The sequence below is a fragment of the Atractosteus spatula genome, chromosome 14 (assembly GCF_055471065.1).
Source record: "Atractosteus spatula isolate fAtrSpa1 chromosome 14, fAtrSpa1.hap1, whole genome shotgun sequence".
NCBI lineage: Eukaryota > Metazoa > Chordata > Actinopteri > Semionotiformes > Lepisosteidae > Atractosteus > Atractosteus spatula.
Window position 1 is genome coordinate 8,985,594 of NC_142719.1, and position 20,381 is coordinate 9,005,974.

At 36.5% G+C, this 20,381-nt stretch overlaps 1 protein-coding gene across 1 annotated transcript in view; it reads left to right on the plus strand.

Annotated features, from left to right (window-relative positions):
• Window positions 1–20,381, plus strand: part of pacrg (PARK2 co-regulated) — a 106,834-nt gene that overhangs the window by 42,674 nt on the left and 43,779 nt on the right. Inside the window, exon 3 of the mRNA XM_088932424.1 lies at window positions 16,487–16,658. Coding sequence (XP_088788550.1) covers window positions 16,487–16,658 — 172 coding nt within the window. The remainder of the gene's footprint in view (window positions 1–16,486; window positions 16,659–20,381) is intronic.

Genomic DNA, 20,381 nt, shown 5'->3' on the forward strand with positions numbered 1-20,381 from the left:
ATGCTCCGACTGTAAATTTCTGATGCATGTTTTAATCAGTTATTTTCCGGACTGTGAACTCTCACTGTGACACCCGGATCTCTTCTTTGAGTTAAACATTAATTTAAACAGCTGTAGATTAAGTACATTGGCATTCCTGCATCAAATGATGAAAAGACATCATTATTATCAATTACAGCCTCTTGAAATTTAAGGACATGTTCATTTCCTTGAAGGGGACATGTCAATTTTGGAAGATTATAAATGGCTAGCCATTACTTTTTTATCTCCTGTTTATTTTTTATAATAAGAAGATTACTTATTTAGTGAGGAAGTGTCTTCTTGTTGAATTAAAAAGATAAAATTAGGAATAATAAGAAATCCTAAAAAAAACTTGTTTTATTATGGATGCTCATTTATTTTGATATTTTAGATCAGGTAGTTAATACAATCCAATGTTAGTGTTACAGCTAATACAAAAGTACAATTTAATTAAATTGTTAATTGAATTGATAACATTAACTTGTTTAATTAATTATTATTTGTAATGAGGGAAACCAAAGACCAATTTCCATTTTTAATGAACAATAAAGTCAATCTAATTGCATTTAAGGCAATTCTGATAGACTTTCTTTGGCATTCTAGAATACTTAAATCTGTTGTGTGTTTTTTAAATAAAAAAGGAGGCAGAAAACTATACTTTTCCCTGTGCTAGGGTGTGTAGCAGCTTCTCAGAAAATATGACTACACACTCCATGTGAAAGGAATTTATTATTTAATTGGGCAAGTGAAGATTAGGAATTACCTCAACTGCCATGTGGCCATGACGCTGCAGTATTCTGAACTGTTTTGCTCTCTTTTTGCACACGCAGTCCTCTTCTCTCCTCAAATAGTTACTAAAAAAGAATTCTAAATTGTTTAAGAAACCCCCCAGCTTACCTTTTTATCCCATTACCACCACATCTCCTCAACGTCATTTATTATCTAAAGCAGCCTCTCACAAGTACATGTGTCTGTCGAGGGGATTAGTTCAATTATTGCCTTCATTTCATTTGTACATTCTGTTTAATTTCATTAGTACTAGACAATGGTTTAAAATATTGCAGCCAAAATGTCCTGCATTCCTAGGAATTGCAAATCTTTAAAAGTTTCTAGCCTTTGTGTTCAAGACGAGACAGAGAAACATGAATTGCATTGTGCAATTTAATGTATTCTTTTATTGTTTTTGTCGCTACAAAAAACTGCAAGAAACAATATGTTTATATAGTATGTTTCATGTTTGCTCATAACGTAAGGAGATAGTATTACCAAAAAGCATCTGCTCTGAACAGAGGATTTCAGGATCCTGTGTCTGAATTTAAGACAGGTTTGATTCAGGGAAAGAAAATTAGGAGACGCATAAATACTTTGCCATGATTTCTCCATGTAAATCCCTAGGAAAACTGAATGAGGCTTAAACATAATTTAATAAATATATGTTCATGTCTTAGCCTGCAGTAAAAAACACAGACTGTATGATGGAGGCATTGCCACTGTCTCAACATGGTTATATACTGTACAAGTCCACTCTGCAGCATAACACAGTCCAGGGATAGCTGAACCTTTTGTTCCATGGTGCTGATGGAGGGAGGCTGACCCTCCATCAGCACCAGCAATTTTAATTTCTTATAAAATTCTAAACTCAGCTTGAAAGATTGCTAGTTTTGCAGACACAGAAAAAAGGTTATCTTGACACTAAGTGGACAGTTGAGAGTTTCAGAGCAGCTGCCATGATTAAGGGGTTAATGAAGAGCAGAGATGCATGGGGAAATGAATTTCATGGCACATTGTCCACAGGGTCGAGTAAACTAGAATCCTTGGGAATTTCAGCACAGATGCTTGCAACCACCATTTTTAATAGGACATATTTTACAGCTTTCAATGTAATCCTGTTTGGGCTCATGCATTTCTTTAAAGATCTGCCTGGGAACTTCACGCTCAGAGCCCACACAACAGGATGAAATCAGAAAATGGGGGAGTGTTGGCAAGGATCCAGAATTGCTCCAGGAGGAATTTTATCATTCCCCTTGGGTACATTGTTGCATTTCATTTTTATTACATCAAAAACAACCTGTATTAAAATTCAGTTCTGTCATGTTTGCCTCAGTATAAAATATGTAATTTAACAAAATGTGCTTTTGGATTAAAATTCAATAATGAATTTCCCTGTTTTGCTGTTTTCTCAATCCTTTACCTACTTTTATGGTGCTTAACTTTTTTATGATTTCAGTTTCTAAAATATTCCCTTAAGTGAGTACTTAATGTTATCTTCACATTCCAGATAATTTATTTCTTGCATTTACATTCTTGCATACTATGCATTTACTGATATATACATTGCTGTTGTTGCAAAGCGTCTTTCAGGACCCTATGCAGACGACACAATCCAGAAGGGAGTGAACACACACAGGGAAGAGACGAGGCACAGGGCTGGTACGAACAGGAGGGGGGGGGGCGTGATCCAGGGCGAACAGTCCAAAAGGGAAATCCGTGGTGAGGCAAATGTCCAGAGCCGGGTGATCAATCCAAGATGAACAAGACAAAGTTAAAAGCCGGAGCGGGATCCGGCGAGGGGTCGTAGACAGACGAGACAAAGTTAAAAACCGGAGTGGGATCCGGCGAAGGGTAGGGGCAAAAAGGGGAACGGAACCAGGCGCTCCAGGTCCCGGACTTGGCTGGTTCAGGAAACCAATGCAGAGCCTGGAACAGTGAGAGTCTGGCTTTTTTAGGGAGGCAGGAACAGGGAGCAGGTGCACAAAATCAACTACAAAGTGAAAGAGCCAGAGCGCCCTTAAGGGGGAGGGACTATGATCGTGACAGCTGTATGCTGTTGTTTCTGCATCAATTTATGCTCAAAGTTTCATGCAAATAAGCTATTATAAGAAAATCTTATGTATGCATTATTTAGTTGAAAGGATTTATCAAAGCCAGGGACTGGAACTGGACATTGCTCTCAGAGACACTAAAAAATGGGATGTTGTGTTATTGCTCAAACGTAGAAAAACATACACAAAAGAACAAACCATACAGTGCAGCGTTTGTGTATGGAGATGCAGCTACAATTGAAAGTGTGTCACTAGTAACCCTTGGCCTCACAGCATGGGTCAGAAACAGCAATACACCTGTTACACACATTCTTTCACCTGCTTCAAAACTGCATTCCCTATTCCACCTCCTTCCCATCTGCCTAGGTGATGCACTCATCTCTCAAAAAGATCTCAGAAAGATCAAAACACACAGAAGACATCCATCTCCTGATAATCTTGCAAGACCACCTTCCTTACTATACAACAAGAGCAAAGAGCAGTGTGGATGATCTTCTTCATAATACATTTGACATCATTATATCAGTTTTCTGAAGCTGTTGTATACTTTAAATATAAAACATTAAGCTCATGAAATGTATTTTTATGTGTTAACAATCATGCAAATATTGTGAGAATGATACATTATAGAGACAGCTTTTTTTTAAAAACTGGCAAAATGTATTTATCTTTAAACCATTGTTTTTTATATAAATCTCTTATTCTATGACTGTTACAACGACAATACTTTTGAGATACTAGCGATGTTCTAATTCAACTTAACAGTCAATTTTCAAGTCCTTAAAATTTTAAACTCTCATAAAATACTCTGCATTAGGGCTAGTGATTTTTCATTCAATAATAAATGACAGTGATCAGATCTGCATACATAATGAGATTTTGATGAAAACCTCTGGATTGTAGCATTCAGGCTCTTTGCTGAGTTATTAAAGTCTTTGTCTAGAAGGCATTACCACTACAGAATAACAACAGAGCACCTAAGAAGTGCATTAGAAATGAGATATACATTGTATTTTGTCCAAAAGATGCAAGGCAGCATACAACTGGAGTGGTCAAATCCAGATTTAACTAGGGGATGTCAGACACCACATTGTTTGTTAAGAACGTTCATTCCATTAATTCCAGCATTCTAAAACATAAACATGCTGCTGTGGGATCTGTTTGGTTGGATTTTACTGTAACCCCTTCCAAAGAAAGATGTCTTTGATGCCGTGATTATTGTTCTATGTACTTCTGGCACAATCATGTAAAAGCACACATCTAGGAACTGCTTGTTTTGTATTTTGGAGTGGTGTAGTGGGGACGTTTTTGATAGAAACACAAGGACTGCAAACATGATGTTTAAGGATAAAGATCTAAAGAGTCTAGTGATAACAAGTGGGTCATAAAACCTGCTAATGCATTTTTTCTCATACAGTCATACAGTGATAATTTGCTTAGGACAGTACTGTTAATATGCATTTCCACATCAGCAGGCCTGTCTCATTTCCATTTTTTAACATTTCTAAGCCTTTATTTAACCAGATAAGCCACGTGAGAACAAGTTCTCTTTTAGACTAACTTTTTTACCCTGTTACTTTCTCAAAGTGACTCTAGATCCAGTGTTGTGAGGGGATCTGTGTGGGGAGCAGTTCTTCCATTTTCTCAGGATAGCTATGATTATGGCTAATTACAGTGATGAATGAGTGTAATGAGGGTACTCAATCAAGTTTTGGATTTCATGCATGATCTCTTCGAATCAAGCTTGGAGATGGGCTTCAGCATGTACCTGAATTTAGGACACTTTAGAGAGGGAATGTTCTGTATCTATAGAATGTTGTACAACATGAAAAGCCATTTTACTTATTAAATACCTTGTCTTTTGAAAATTCACTGAGGAAAGGCTGAGGATCTGTAAAGATCTTAAGTAGGCTACTGTTTTCACTATATAATGTAAAAAAATACCAATCTTGCCTTTCACTCACTTTCACTTAACTTCAATGAATATATTTGTTACTATAGTAAGTTTGGAATCCAAATCTTCATCTTCAGTTCAATGTGGAGTTAATAAATTAACTGGGAAACTTCACAGAATGCTGGCAATTTATTACATATAAACATGCCAAAATATTTTATTTTTTTAATAAAGAGACCTAGGTTGGCTAAAAGATAGTTAAAAAAATAAAACCATTTTTATGTTTGCCAATATGTATTTAATTTTTGTATTTTCTACTTTGTATAACAGCTTAAGAATTAAGAAAATGTGTATATGTAGGGATTCTCTGAAATATCTAAAATGAGAGATATTTGGCAGCTAATCAATGTTTCCTTTTTTAATTCAAGATAATATTTGTATAATTAGAAAGCAAGGATTTTTTCCACTTGCTGTTTGTGATAAATATCAGGAGTAAAGCTGGACCTAAGCTATGCAATTAGTGAGGCCATGCTATTGACTTTCACACTGTGCTCAGAATCCCAATAAACATTGTAATAAATGCTAAAATCTAAAATATACAACATGTAATATGTTTCTCAATTATACTGTGTAAAATCCAGTGATCTATTCAGCTGTTTATAAAGACACAATGTAGCGGACAGCTTCCTCTGCGTTGTATCAAATGAACACCCAGGGACACCAGGTAGAAGTCTGCGATTTTATTTCCATATAGATCATAAAACACGTGGGCGTTAAACACGCTACATGTCTCTCTCTCTCGATTGGCGTCCATAATGCATCTGAGACTCTCCTTATAATCATATTATATAAAATAACAGAATAATAATAATATATAGAATGATATATAATATATAAAATATAAAGAATGATATATAATATATAAAAATAATAGATTACAACAAGAAATGTCTTTGCCATATAACCCGCTGTTTCTGCCCCTGTTCTTGTTTTATTTTCTACAAAAGGAGGCCATCCTCATTTTATCATATTAATTTTTATTTTCTTTTTCGCCACCCTCACCACCACATTTTACTCGGGCTTTCTATGTGCAGTAAACTTCACTATTCCTTCATTATTTACAAAACTTTCCAGAACATACTTGCAAAAAAATGTTATCTCATGTTGGTTTGCCTCTTCTCAGATACAGAAGTAAGGAAATCAACCATGTTTTTTTAAAAAATGTATAGTATGTTGGACAAAAAAGTACATTCAGCACTGATGTTTCATTGTTAAGCTTACTACCCACTATTGTGTCACAAAAAATAAACATTTTTTCTCATTCCAGAGTTTTGTTTATGTAGTTATGTAGTTAATGTCCACCCAAAGGCACATTGGTGTGGTGGAACTGGATCTCGTTTATCTGCTAGCTACAGTATGTGTGCATTCCTCACATGGAGTGAGAGTGCAGGTCCTCCCAGGATGGCATATTCCACAGATACCCTCGACCTTTGACTTTAAAAAGAAGTGGAAAGTTTGCCCCCAGGCTTCCAGCGGCCTGGGCAACCAGTGATCCAGCAGATCATACGATTTTATGCCAACGCAGGAATAGTCATTTATTGTTAGCAGGGCACGTCTGATTTAAAAATGGACTTTTGTTTTAGGTAACCAATGTGTACCTTCATTCAATTCTGTGCCACTGCATTGACAAGAAGGAGATGCGGCCAGCCACTAACTTTAGAGCAGTGTTTCTGCAGGGTCTGTGGAACTGAGGCATGGCTTCATATTCAGCCTGGGGTGGCCCTTTCATATTCCTCTTGCTGAGTGGGTCACTGTAAAGTAAAGGCAGCTAAAAACTGAATGTTGTGTAAGAAACTTTACAGACAAAATTGAATACCTCCAGATGACATTGGACTTTCTTTTTTGGCTCTGAAGAGCAGCCTTCATGGTACTGTGTGAGGTCCCACAGAGCTCAGACTACAACTATCTAGATATCAGCAATAATCTGTCAGAACTCTCATCTAATCCTCAGACGTCTATCTTTTCTAAGTTTACGATCTGAGATCTCTTTCCTTACAGTCCCTTTTCTCTCTCCTATAATAATGTTTTGAAAGATTTGTTTAAAAGTCTCATATTAAGACATTTTTAAGAAAACATTTGAATAAACTACAATTAGAATGCAATTAGAATTTGTATTTTATGTGGAATTAAATCACCAATGTTTCTAGAATGTTCTGACAATCTACTGTGGCCACATTCTACCCAATCACCAGAGTGTGTGTCCATGTTTTACTATAAATTTAGAGGCATTTATAAGGCATTTATTTAATGGTTCATAGGAACTAGCTTTAAATTCATTTTAAGAAATAAAAAAATGCATAAAATATTCTACGGTAATGTATTGTCTAATCCGTGTGACTTTGCTGCCCTACAATGAGATAGTAATCTTATGTGCCTCTGTGTCTTTCTTTTTTAGAAAAAATGCAAGCATAAGGGAATGGAAAACTTAAAAATATCACACATTTTAAAAATAAAATGGCCTTTTCACAGCTCCACATTAAACAGGTTGCAACACTGAGCCCAGTTTTCATAATGAGTTTGACTAATAATGTATTACGTATTTTGCCATTGGAGCTCATAGATTGGAGTCACAATAATGTCTTCTGTAATTACAACTCTTTCAGTTTTTTCATTAGGTCTAAAATTGCATTAAATATCAACATTTTGTAAACTTTAAATGTTTTTTTTTCCTTTAAAAACTAAATGAATCTTGAAAATCATTTTGCAGGAAGTGGAAAACTTAGATCTTTGGTAAGTTTTTGTTAGCAACTTTCAAGCAGTACAGAGATTGCTTTTTAGCTCTCAATTGCACTGGAATGGCAGAAGAAGGATTAAACCCTTATTGAAAAAGCTCTGGCTGCACAAATCTAGAGCTATTCTTGATTTTAGTGATTTTTTTAGCTCGAATAGAATTTTTTTCCACAGCAAACAAGTTTGTCTATTTGATACATTAATTACTAGACTCAAATTACTAAAATGAAATCCCAGCCAGAGAAACAGCACACAGCCAGCATTAATTCTGCAGAAAGCTATTGACTAATTAACCACTCTGAACTGGATTGTTTCAGGGAAATTTGTCTTTTGTCATTACTAGGCTAGTTAATATATGGAATAGTTTGCAAAATATGCCAGCAGAATTGTCCTTTTGTCAGAATGAGACCTCATAAAAAATGCAGAGTTTAGACAGAAAAGCTTTATCCCAACACCTTTTACAGGTCAGTGCTTCTATGATGCTACCCGCCTGAACCATTGCCTGAAATGTTGACCCAACTTCAAAGGCTGCCTGAGTCACCTTTTGGGGAGGAGGCCCCCTTTGCATCCTGACCTACCTTTCAGGCAGAAATATTAACATGTCAGTGTCAGAGAAAAAAGCTACACTGTGTGCTCCATTTGGGTGATGGAAAATCAAGCACTCCCTTTACATACAACTGACAAGTCTTCCGCAACTCTTCACTGAATACCTTATTTCAGATTACTCAGAAGAGCATAGAAGAGTGATTGATTTGAGGATCATTGGATTTAATGTCCATTTACAATGTTTAATTATATACTAGTTTATACGAATTCTAGTTTACATTTCTACATTTCAGTGCCAACCATCAGCTACATTACAAAAATAATTACTTTATTTAGTCTGTGGTTGGAGAATAGCTCTTAATTTCCTAAGTCTTGAGTCTTATGATAAGTCGTGAGTCTACTTAAACTTATTAGAAACACTGAATAATGTATCTGAGTGGGAAACTGCTCTTTATGCTTCAGCACATACTGGGTTTATTTGATTTCTTTGCAAAAGCTCATAATAAAAATTATATAGCTAAAGTAAAATTGTGGCAACAGAAAAAGAGACATTTTCCTAGCATTAGTGGAGGAACTCTGGCTTGTTTTTTGAGTAACTGTCTATTGGTACCACATAAATAAATGAGACATTACCTTAATGATCTGGTAGCAGGCTGTTAATATGTACAAGTACTGTAGGTACAGTAGTTGTGCCAGCATGCATGGGCTGCAAAGGAACAGGTAAAGGTTTATTCCATGCTGAAAGGAGAAGAAAAGAGACACAACGGCTCCACAGCAGAAATTTTGTGTCTCTTTTCTTTTTCTTTCAGCATGGAATAAACCTTTACCTGTTCCTGTTAATATGTAGGGAGATTCAGGAAAAAATTGTGAGAGAGCTTTAGGTCCTTTCCAGGTATGACTAACAAGCAGAGCTAGAGGTTTTGTACATTGCAGAAAATTATATCACCTGGGGTTCATAACAAAAAAGAAAAAAAGGCAACATCAGCAAGATATATTTTGCATACCATTAAATTTGATAAAAGTTTAATTTTTAACAGATTCTGTATTCCTAAAAACAATAGTGTGTTGATCAGTATTAAACAATAAATATGGCAAGAAAACATTTAAACATGAAAATAAATCAATGCTTACATCCCATCCACGGTATTCCCTGCCTTGCCCTCATTGCTTGCCAAGATAGGCTCTGGGTGCCACACAACCTTGAATTGGATGAAGACAGCAGTTAGAACATGGGTGGGTAAATCAAAAAAATCCCTCGGAAACTGACAAAATGGATTCTGACATATTTTGCCAATGTGAGTACCCCCAACCCTTCACTCCCAAGTCCCGTGGAAATAAAATTTGTTTCCCTGTGAAGAAGAATCGTAGTGCTGATCGTCACTGCGTCAACAACCTGTGATGTAGCTTAAAAAACTGTAGCCAAAACCCTGTGTGCTAGAGGCCTTAAAGGAGCCTAAAGCATCAGCCAGAGCTATTTGTGACAAGATGTGGTACAGAGACAGTGTTTTCCATTTGACTTCTTTTTTCTGGTTTCTTTGTAGAGTTAGCTAATGAATTTATCTTCTGCATTCTGTAGAGGGATTGTTTTTTTTTTGTGAGAGCAGGTACACTTTACACCTGGCAAATATTTTGCCATGATTCATTTTTTCATGTTTTCCTTTCAACACGAATTTGAAATGGAAACAAAAAGTCGGGTGGTCAGTGAATGAGCCACAAGGAGGAACAGCCCTGATATTGGCACCGCTCTGTAAGGCTTTGGAAAGATAGATGAGGATTACATGTAATGTAGAAAGTAAGACAAATCTTTCATTGTAGTCCATTCATTGATGGATTTTAACTTGGCCGGCTCTTCACTTTATTAATCAATTGATAATTCAATCAAGTAATTAAGGATTTGGTTTACGAAATAACATTGGAATGTATGCATTAGAGTAGACTTTTAAGGTACTGTTCAAAGGTTTTGTTAAACCTGTTATTTCCATAATTGGCCAACCGTGTTGTACTCCCAGCACAAGAAACTGGGTCCGAGGCTGAAGCTGTTTAAAATGATGATAAAGTTTGACAAGGTATAGAAACAATAATACAGCTGCTACACAAAAACCTAATGGACATAAATACTTGAATGAAATTGTGAGAATCATAGAAATTGCACACATTTAATATGGTGTGCGTGCACAGCAATAATCTACAGTAGCTAACAGTTGGTATGGGTTCATATTTGCAGGTTTACAGGGAATAAGTACAGCAAGTGAATTGCAGTTACATTTTTAACCTTATACATATTGCAGACAGCACTATATGCTGAAACAGTCAATTATCTTATAGAGTACATCTCTTTTCCAGCTGCCACAGGTTTTTAACTTCTGGCCTAATTCCCTCTCCCTATTTTAATCCCCAGTACAATGCACTGCGTAATCTTGTCTTTTTTTTTAGTTTCACCTTTAAAACTGGATCAGTTTCAGGGGAAGTCTCTGGCTCCCAGTGATGCCAGGCTCGGTAGCATGCTTAATTCTTTTCCATTTTTTGACTCATCTTAATTGTGTAAAACATAGAAAGGATAATAAGGACCATTTTTCAGTGCTATTTTGCTATGAAGATAAGGAGGGTTAATATCGGAAGTACATTTCCACAGCTTTCCACAGCTGTTTAAACAGTTACCTACTGCTTGGTAGAGAAGATAAAATATTTCAAAATTAAAAACATACTTTTCCCTGCTTAAAATAAGCACTCCCTTAGTTTGAAGAAGAGCAGTTTGGGTGTGGGATTATAGGCATCTAAATCAAGTTTAGGTACTTACAATCCAGTCTGTTATGTTTTTCAAAATCACCCTGTATATTTCTGCAAAAGAACCCTTTATTTGCTTTTAAGAACATAAAAAAGTTATAAACAAGAGCAAGTCCTTCATTTCATCCAACTGACTTTGTTGCTAGTGTAGCGGAGCTAGTTTGGACACAGTGACGTCATCGCCCTCCCTGCACGTAGCAGGGACCTCAGCCGCCTAGGGTGGGGGAGGTCTCCTTTAGCTCACTCGGCTGGTTCCCGGTTGCATTACGCCGGAGACTCGGGTTCGCGCCCAGGTGTTTCGGGACGAACCCGCGGGGTGGAGCGGCGAGGGTATGACTTAATTTTTTCAGTGATTTCAGCCGTTTCTTGAACAATGTCAGAATTGCATCACTTCATAGTCTCCTCTGTCTGAGACTGGGAGTGTGTCTGCTGGTGTCTCCTCCCAGGATTGGTACCAGAACAGCAATAGAATTTTTGTTTTGTGGTGACTTTAATTGTATTCAAAATTCTAAATATATTATTAATGCATTGTACAATTCTAACATCACATTCCTTTTTTTATTTAATTCTATGCTTTTAACTTCTTTTTATGTCCTAACATTCTGATGGTCTTTTTTGTTGCTTCCCCACATTGTCCAGAAGATGTAAATGATATGTCACGACATCACCACCAATGTCATTTTCATAAGTAACTTCTTCAGGCTTAGTGTTTTCCACTTGAAATGGCTTTTCTATGGCTTTGAAGGAACAAGTAATAGATTTATTCCATGCTGAAAAGAGAAGAAACAAAATGCAAAGTTTTGGCTGTGGAGCCTTCTTCGGGTGTATGGTTTTGTGTGCTATTGTTTACCAGCGCGCAGCTATATGTCTGGTGACCCTTTGCACTGACATTTCTGCCCTCATTACCCCAGTGGTCTCTTTCCTTCCTCCTGAGGCAGGCATGACATTTTCATTCAGCTATGTCAGTGCACATTTTCCTTGGCTTTTTATTCACATGCTCACAGAAGCAAAACATAAAAGAACATCACCACAATCACATCCACTTTAGCAGGTCTGCAAACCATTCTAACTTTTATGTGATACAAAAAAATATGCAAATGACTAAGATGAGTGCTTCATGTTTGGTGTATTGATTGTTCAGAGACAAAGTGGAGGAAACACATTTTACTGATGATTTGTTTCTGTCTTTAGCCAGAGGCTTATTGTTTCTTCCTTTGTAAACACTTGAGTTACATATTTGTTTAACATATCAGCCATTTCTCTTTAATTATTTAAAACTATTAAACAATTAAAGTATGGCCTGAACACAGAATGTGGAAGGCAAAGTCATTTACTGCCGTCATTTATTACTGGTATCTATGTTGAACACATGTGTGGCCTGAGATTAACTAAACAGCTGAGAAGCTAATACAAGTAAATATGAAAATAATACATAATTTAAAATATTTACTTCTAAAACAAATTGTTTGCTTTCTTTTTTTCACATAAACAGTATTGTTTTTAAATGTGTTGCATAACACAGTAACAATGCATAGCAATAGTTGCATAGTAATGGATCCTTCAGTGGGTGAGAGATAATGGGTCCAAACAATTTTTTTTAACATTTCAAGAGCAATAGACAAAGATTTTGTGACAGAGATGGACGGCAAACTTTTTCTTTAGTGCAAAAACTCTCTTGCTGTTGTGAAAGAGTACATGTTAAATGTATTGGTATAATAAGTGTTTTATTTCAACAGTCAGCCTTATATTTACCAGTACTTTAAATGATCTAAATCTTTTACATTGCAGCCTACACATTGACTTAATATGAAATCCATAATGTATTACTTCTGATTTTATTCATTAAATTGCTTTTATCAACAGTAGTCCTGTAATATAAACCATTACATTTGAAAGAATCACTGGTTATTGTTACTGTTCATGGCAACACAAATACGTGATGATGAATCAGGTGAATGTTGTTGTCACAACATTAGCTTAAAACGAGGTAATTTTATTTCATGAGCTGTGCAGTTGTTGCATTGTAGCCCAAGTCCTATAATATCTGTGATATACAGCCCTCACTACTGTAAACTTTGGACACTCTTGTTCTAAACGTTTTCCACTTTCACCACTGAGACATATAATTTCATCCTTCATTGTTCTTTAGTTATTTTAGTCTGCATTGTAAAATTATTTTCTGTTGTTTACGGACTGTGTGGAAACACTCATAACAGCTTCCAATATGCTGAAATTTATTGTATCAGTTAGCTTTTAACGGTGAAGACTTATTTAGAGAGCAATTTTGTAGTGTGACCAATCCTATCATTGTGAACAGGCCTATATATTTATCTGCAAAGGATTCTAAAACACATAAACAAAAATTATTGTAACATGCACATCCTCTTTTATGACATTTTCTACCTTTTTTAAATTAATGTTGAAAATCCTTTTGTTTTATTGCATTATTTTGCTTTATTGTATTTCTTTGGCTGGAGAATCTTTTAACACTGTCCTTGAATTAACCTAAAAGATCCAAGTTTATTGTCAGATCCAACTGGTCCAACAGATCCAACTCTAAACATCAAAATGTGTTTCTAGACTGTGTGTATTTGTGTATATGATTAGTTGTGTGTGGTGGGGGTGTGTGGGCAGGTAGCTTTTCCAATTGCGTTTTTGTGTTAGGGCCTGAACCCCTAAATATCATGCTGTACTCTTGATCTGATGTTAGAAATCCAGTTGCGTCATACTGTAGCTTTATGAAGCATGACTTGCTGTGCTGCCTCACTTACTGCAGACCATTTATAAGCTTGTGTGAAGCTTTTTCCTCTCTTATGATAAAAATAATGTGCCTGACTAATTATAGCAACACTGCATGGAGAGTAAAGGGAATACTGTAGCCTGTTTTAGATTTACTGCCCCCTCCCCTTCATGCCAATTACTGTTATCATCACTGTTACCAAGGCAGATCTGCATACAACATGAACCCATGTCAATGGTGCTGTCGTGTGCTGTTAGTGGCAATACCTTTGTGGTATTGTGAATGTCATGAATGACGACATTCATGATGACTGACATTCGGTGTCTGTTTAACAATGCACATTAAACTCAACAATAAAGAACATGCGTATTAATGCAGATCAGAAATAAATAGTTATCTGTTATAAAACAACTGCAATTCATACAGTATGTGACCTTTATATCTATAATAAACTTTTGAAGATTTAGAGAATTCATACATTACCAGAAAGCTGCTTGTTCTTGATAAAGTTTATGGCAACCTGGACCCCATCCCAGAAGCATAGACCACACAGGATGAGATGTCACTCCATCACTGAGCACACACAAGTACAAGCACACCAACACAATTTAGAAACGCCAAAACTAAGCTAACTAGTATGTCTTTGAAAGGTGTGAGTAAACTGTAGCACCTGCTATGTGCAGCCATGCTAAAACCTATACTATTAAGCTGTCTGATTTGAAGAATCATTTTATACTAGTATACAGTACACAGAGGCCTGATCCTGTCAGGTCACAGAAGTTAAGCAAGGTTAGATGATGGTGGTGGACCAGTAGGTGGCTCTACATGTGTGTAACTTTGAGATCCTTTCACATAACAAATGCTACAGAAATATAAGCAATTAAAGAAATTTCAGTTTGTTGGATTTCTTTTTAATAAGAAAACTACATTTACTTCAGTAATACCAAAGACTGGATTCTTTACCTGTGGTGAAAAACCCATAGAGATATGAAACTATTTGATTTTTTCATTTATCTTGTGGAAATAAATAATGAAATAAGGAAATCAAATTCATGTAATATTACTGGAACTTACAATTACTCTTCCCTACAAGTGTAGAAAAGACTGGCACAGGATTGGCTTTGGTGCTGTTATGGGTGGCTAAACGTTTCACTTAATCTTTTCAAGCATTGATTTAACTGACGTAACTGCTCATCTCTTCTGACTTGTGTCTACAAGGCATTTAGCCTTGAGGTGCAGCTAATTGAATGAGGGTGGCACTGTTTTGTGGTTGAGTCAGCATTGCCAATGTGATGGCAATGTTTTGTTGCAGTCCACTAATTGTTTAGACAGGGAGCCTGGGTGCTCCTGCTTCATTGACTTGAATGCAGATAATAGGAAAGACTTATTATATGCTCTTAAAAAATTAAATCAGTGGGTGATTCTGGATTCTGCTCGTTATCCATCTGCCACCACCTTAGTAAGACTCCTAACCTGTATCAGAGCCCCTAAGAACTCACACAGCCTGAATAACATAGATCCCCATGCATTCATTTACATTTTTAAGTACCATTGTTTTGATTCTCCTATTTTAGATCATTTTAAAATCTGTACTACACATCTGGATAATTTCCTAGATGATGGTTCAACTCTGGAGGCAGACTAATAAATGGTTAGGGCTGAGCCAGTGAAACAAATGTTGGCAGTGTGTTAAGATATACATCCTTTGGAAAGGATACAAATCCTTTGGAAATCCCAAGACAGATTTTCAAAGTTTTTCCTGTACTTTTCCCTTCTTAGGTTCTAGATTTTGGGAGCCAGACTGAAGCTCTAACATTGCATTTTGGTCCGACTACAGTAACATTAAAATGGGTGATTGTCTATAATATGCTAGTGGATTTCATGTTTACAATGTCTGAATTAACACTGTTACCCAAAGTTTAATCTGACAGTGTCAGAATCTGTGGACTTCATATTCCTAACATCAAATATTCTCACCTCTGATGGATTTTCTTTCACAGCATCATGACTTGACCACAGCAAGAGGTCAAGGTTGGAAGAAAATTACCCTCAGTGTAATCAGCTGTACCTGAAAGCTAATGTTATTTACTTGCAAGGGCATTACTGTTTGCCTGCAAATGTGTTTCAGGAGCCTGGTTTTGATGTCTAGTATGAAAGACACTAATGGGGACCCACAAGGTCAAACCTTCAAAGTATCTTCCAGTGGCTCATTGACATTCTCGCTATCAGCAGTGGAATCTGACAGGGTTTTAGTCATGCAACTGTGTTAGAGACCCCTGACTGATCTGCAGTGTTTATCCTTCCTTTGTGAAAATTTCCACTGATTACACACTCACTCATTTCAAAATAAGATGCACTTTATAGCCTCTTCATGTTGGATAGCTGGTGTTTCTAACTTGAACAGTATGGTATACCTCTCTGTAATCACTCTACTGTTCAATCATTTCACTTTGCATGGCTGGTAATTTTTAGAGGGGGCTTATAACAATTGAAATAAATGGACTTGCATGAAACCACATATATACTGTTATTTTACACTCTCTTAAAGCTTTTTCGAATATGTGTGTTTCAAGACTGAAACATTTTTATTTGTAGTTACAAGAAACAATAAGGTAATTAACAAGTAAATATCTAAATTAAATTCTTGAATGCAATAAGACCCTGCAGACAGCTTGTGTAGTATTTTTTTGTGTAAGTATTTTTTTAGACACAAAAAAGAAGTTATACATTTCTCCTCACCGTGCGCAGATAGAAGACTATGATTTATTAACAATATTAACAAAGTTGTTTTTGATAGAATACATTTGGAATTGGAATGCCACAGATAAAGTGGATAAATGCAGGTAATGTATCTTAAGAGCAGTTTGCCATGTCTTTGTCTTTGTCCAGGTGGAGATTGAAAAACTGGACTACCACCACTACCTGCCTTTGTTTTTTGACGGTCTGTGTGAGACAGTGCACCCTTATGAGTTCTTCGCACGACAGGGCGTTCACGATATGCTGGAGCATGGAGGCACCAAGATCCTCCCTGTCATCCCACAGCTGATCATTCCCATCAAGAGTAAGTCTAGTCCGGACAGGGTTACTATGCTCATCCCACAAACAAGAACATATAGAACATATTCTGAATCCTGCACTGATAATTGGTATTTTTCAGATCCATGTTTTTAGTTACCTGTTATTAAGTCTTTCAATAATGCATCCAAGAGAAAGTTTTTCCTTCATAGTCACCGGGAGTTTTTAAAGCTGCATCTGTGAATACCTAAAAGCTGCAATGACCTTCTCTAATAATAATAATAAACTTTATTTTATATAGCGCCTTTAAAGGTGGCTTCTCAAAGTGCTTTACAGAATGACAACAACAATAAATAAAAAGAATACACAAGATAAAACACAATTACAATATATAGAGGAGACCGTGGTGGTACTAAGAAAAGCAGAGGGGTGAAGAATGGAACCAGTTAAGTAAAGGCTTTTCTAAAGAAGAGGGTTTTGAGTCTTGATTTGAAGGAATTTAGAGAAGGTGACTCTCTAAAATATCCTTGGGCAGAGAGTTCCAGAGCTTAGGGGCATAACAGGAGAAGGCCCTGTCACCCATACAATGTAGACAGGCTTGGGGGACAGTAAAGAGAGCAGAACTAGAAGAGCGAAGGTTGCGAGGTGGGGAGTAGGGTGATAATAGTTCAGACAGGTACTGAGCCAAGCCATGTAGAGCCTTATAGGTGAGCATGAGGATTTTAAATTCTTCACGAAATTTGACCGGAAGCCAGTGCAAGGACTCCAGGATAGGAGTAATGTTATCATTTGCACTAGACCTGGTCAGGATTCTGGCTTCTGAATTTTGGACATACTGCAGTTTGTTCAAAGTAGATTTTTATACCCCAGTGAGGAGAGCATTACAGAAGTCAATTCGAGAGAACACAAATGTGTTGATCAGCTTTTCAGCCACAGTTAGTGATAGCATAGGGCGTAGTCTAGCGATATTTCTGAGGTGAAAAAAAAGATGTTTTGACAGTATACTGCACATGTGGGTCGAATGTTAAGCCAGAATCGAATATAACCCCAAGGTTTTTCAATTTAGATTGAAGCTCAAGTACAGAACTGTCTACAGATAGGGTTACAGGACTGGCTTTACGAAGTTGAAGGGGGGTGCCAATAAGCATGACTTCAGTCTTGTCGCAGTTACTCTACCGATCGGAAGCACTTAGTGTTTTGTAATATGAACAGCCAGTCGCTGGTCACATTTTCACGTGGGCAATGAAAATGCCACAATCTTGGTATTGCCCTTCACTGTCTGACCTTCTAAGCTTCCAATGCAAGCAAGACTTCAGACCTTTTACTGCCTTCAGCCAGATGCCTATTTGTGCACACACAGACACAAAGTGCAAACGAAAGGAATTCTGCAAGCCATGCGCTGCATTCTAAGCTCTGTGTCAGTTGTTCTCGCCTGTTGAGTCCATGGCCAGAGCTCAAAATAAACAATCCATTCTTCAGCACCCCCCAGTTAAACACAAAGTGGTGACAGACAACCTCAGCAGCAGGAGTAAGACCACAGGGACAGTGAGGCCATTCCATTAGGGCGCCAGCAGAGGATATAAATAGAAAAGAGAGGAGTGGAAACATTACTAATTCTGTGGCACTACTGAAACTTTACAAAAAGGTATACCTTTTCTTTTAGTTGTTTTTGTTTTCTTTACTTTCACATTATATGCTCTTTTATGCTGTATTAATTATTAATTGCTTTCATTTTTGTGCTTAAGTTCTTCATCCCTCAGTGTACTCAACTGTTTCACTGCTTCAGACACTTATATATGTATTTATCCTAGCTGGTGGCTCTCTGGGTGTGTTGTGCTGCCCGTTTTAACAAGACTGAAACCACATCTTTGGGGCTTTTAAGATTATATTCAAACAGCATCTGAATATGAGATACTTACTTTTTAGAACATCCTCCCGCTCACACAGTGACTGCTAATACCTGGGCTTAGCAAGCACAATCATTTGCCTTCTAAGGCTAGACCAAAGGTAATATTCTTTATGAAAATACACACATAGTTATGATAATGGAATTTTAAATGCATACCGTTATGAGTTTCTTCATTATTAAAAGATGCACATTTCTGACCATGCCGAAACTGCTGGAGCATGTCTCCGTATTGCAGATTAATTGCTTCCAAATGCAGAAAATAAGCCTCTGTAATCTTAAACGCAAAAGTTCTCTAATGTGAGTATAACCACAATCTCATTCCAGCACTTATCAAGTTGAATCAACACTGTTGAACATTTTGAATTTTGATGATACCCTAACTCCCAATACCCTAATGTGAATCCATGATATATCAGTGTGGTTGCATTTGCAGATTGTATTATTGTGATTATTATACTGAATATGTATGGTTCTTTGTTTTCAATGTTTATGTATTTTGGAATTATCTAGAGAATGATATAACACAGTAAAATAAAAAGCCAGTGTGAAATATAAAATTCCAGCTGGGAGAAAATTCAGGGCTGTCCTGTTATTTAGTTCCTTCTGTCTTTGTTTACTTTGCTATTGCTCACCATGCTAGAAAATGAATACTGCCATGAAAAGAGTTTAAAGATCAACCAGACTAAGTCCTGGTCTTAAAGTAATGTCATACACAGACAGGTTAAAAATGTCTCCATCCAAAGTTAACTCCCCTGTACATCACTCCCCTGTACATCACTCTACATGCTGTGGGTTGCACAGTATGAATAAAATGAAGATAGCCTTAGTATCCCACCTGTGTTGGCACAAAGGCTGTAGCAGTGGACTGAGTTGATTAATATTTGTGCCATCAGGAGGTGGGGTATGCATATAATAAAAAATGCAGAGCAGGAACAATTATAATTAATTATTTCAGGTGGGGAGCTGCGTCAGCATGCGTAGGCTGCAAAGAAACAAGTAATAGGTTTATTCCATGCTGAAAAGAGAAGAGAGAAAACACAACGTTTCAGCCGTGGAGCCTTCTTCAGGTGTTTTCTCTCTTCTCTTTGCAGCATGGAAAAAACCTATTACTTGTTCCATAACTAATTATTTCTATAATTAATTATGTATTTTTAAAGCATAATAAAGAAATGGTGCTGGCTTAAATAAACAAATCCTTGTTGTAATTTAGACACTTTAAGACATGCTTTTTAGGAAGCTTACTTCTAACTTTAACATACTTCTAATATATTTCCAGTTATAAGGCTCGAGCCCAGGTATTCAATTTTCATTCTCATTCTCATATTACTTTTGGTTTGTTCTTTTTTTCTTTCATTTCAAGTTCTATTTCAGTATACGGACAAGAGTATGTGATTTGTGATATATATGTAATAAATAATAATGTCCTAGCATAATGGTATTTTATTGGGTTTCTTAATAGGTTTGTACAATAACAAAATCTAGGGTTCTTTCTCATGTATACAGAGTTTAGAGTAACATTTTCACTGTCTTGATTTCAAATTAAACTTTCATAACTGTAAAACCCAAGCTTAAACAAGAATACATTTCATTTCTGCCAAAAAAAATCTTGCAAATGTCACCTACTCCTGACATTTAAGAAACAGGATTTATGAATTTTATGTGCTACCAATCTAATAGGGTTCTATGAATAAATTATTACTTAGTTCATATAAATTCTAGCACAATTGATACCAAACTGATCCAACTGAAGCAGCAGTACCCCAGTCAGCTGGCATGATCAGATAAATAATTAAGTATACCTACAGTCCAAATGCCAAAGTCAAGCAAACAGTTTATGCCCATAATTATTATTTTACTGTG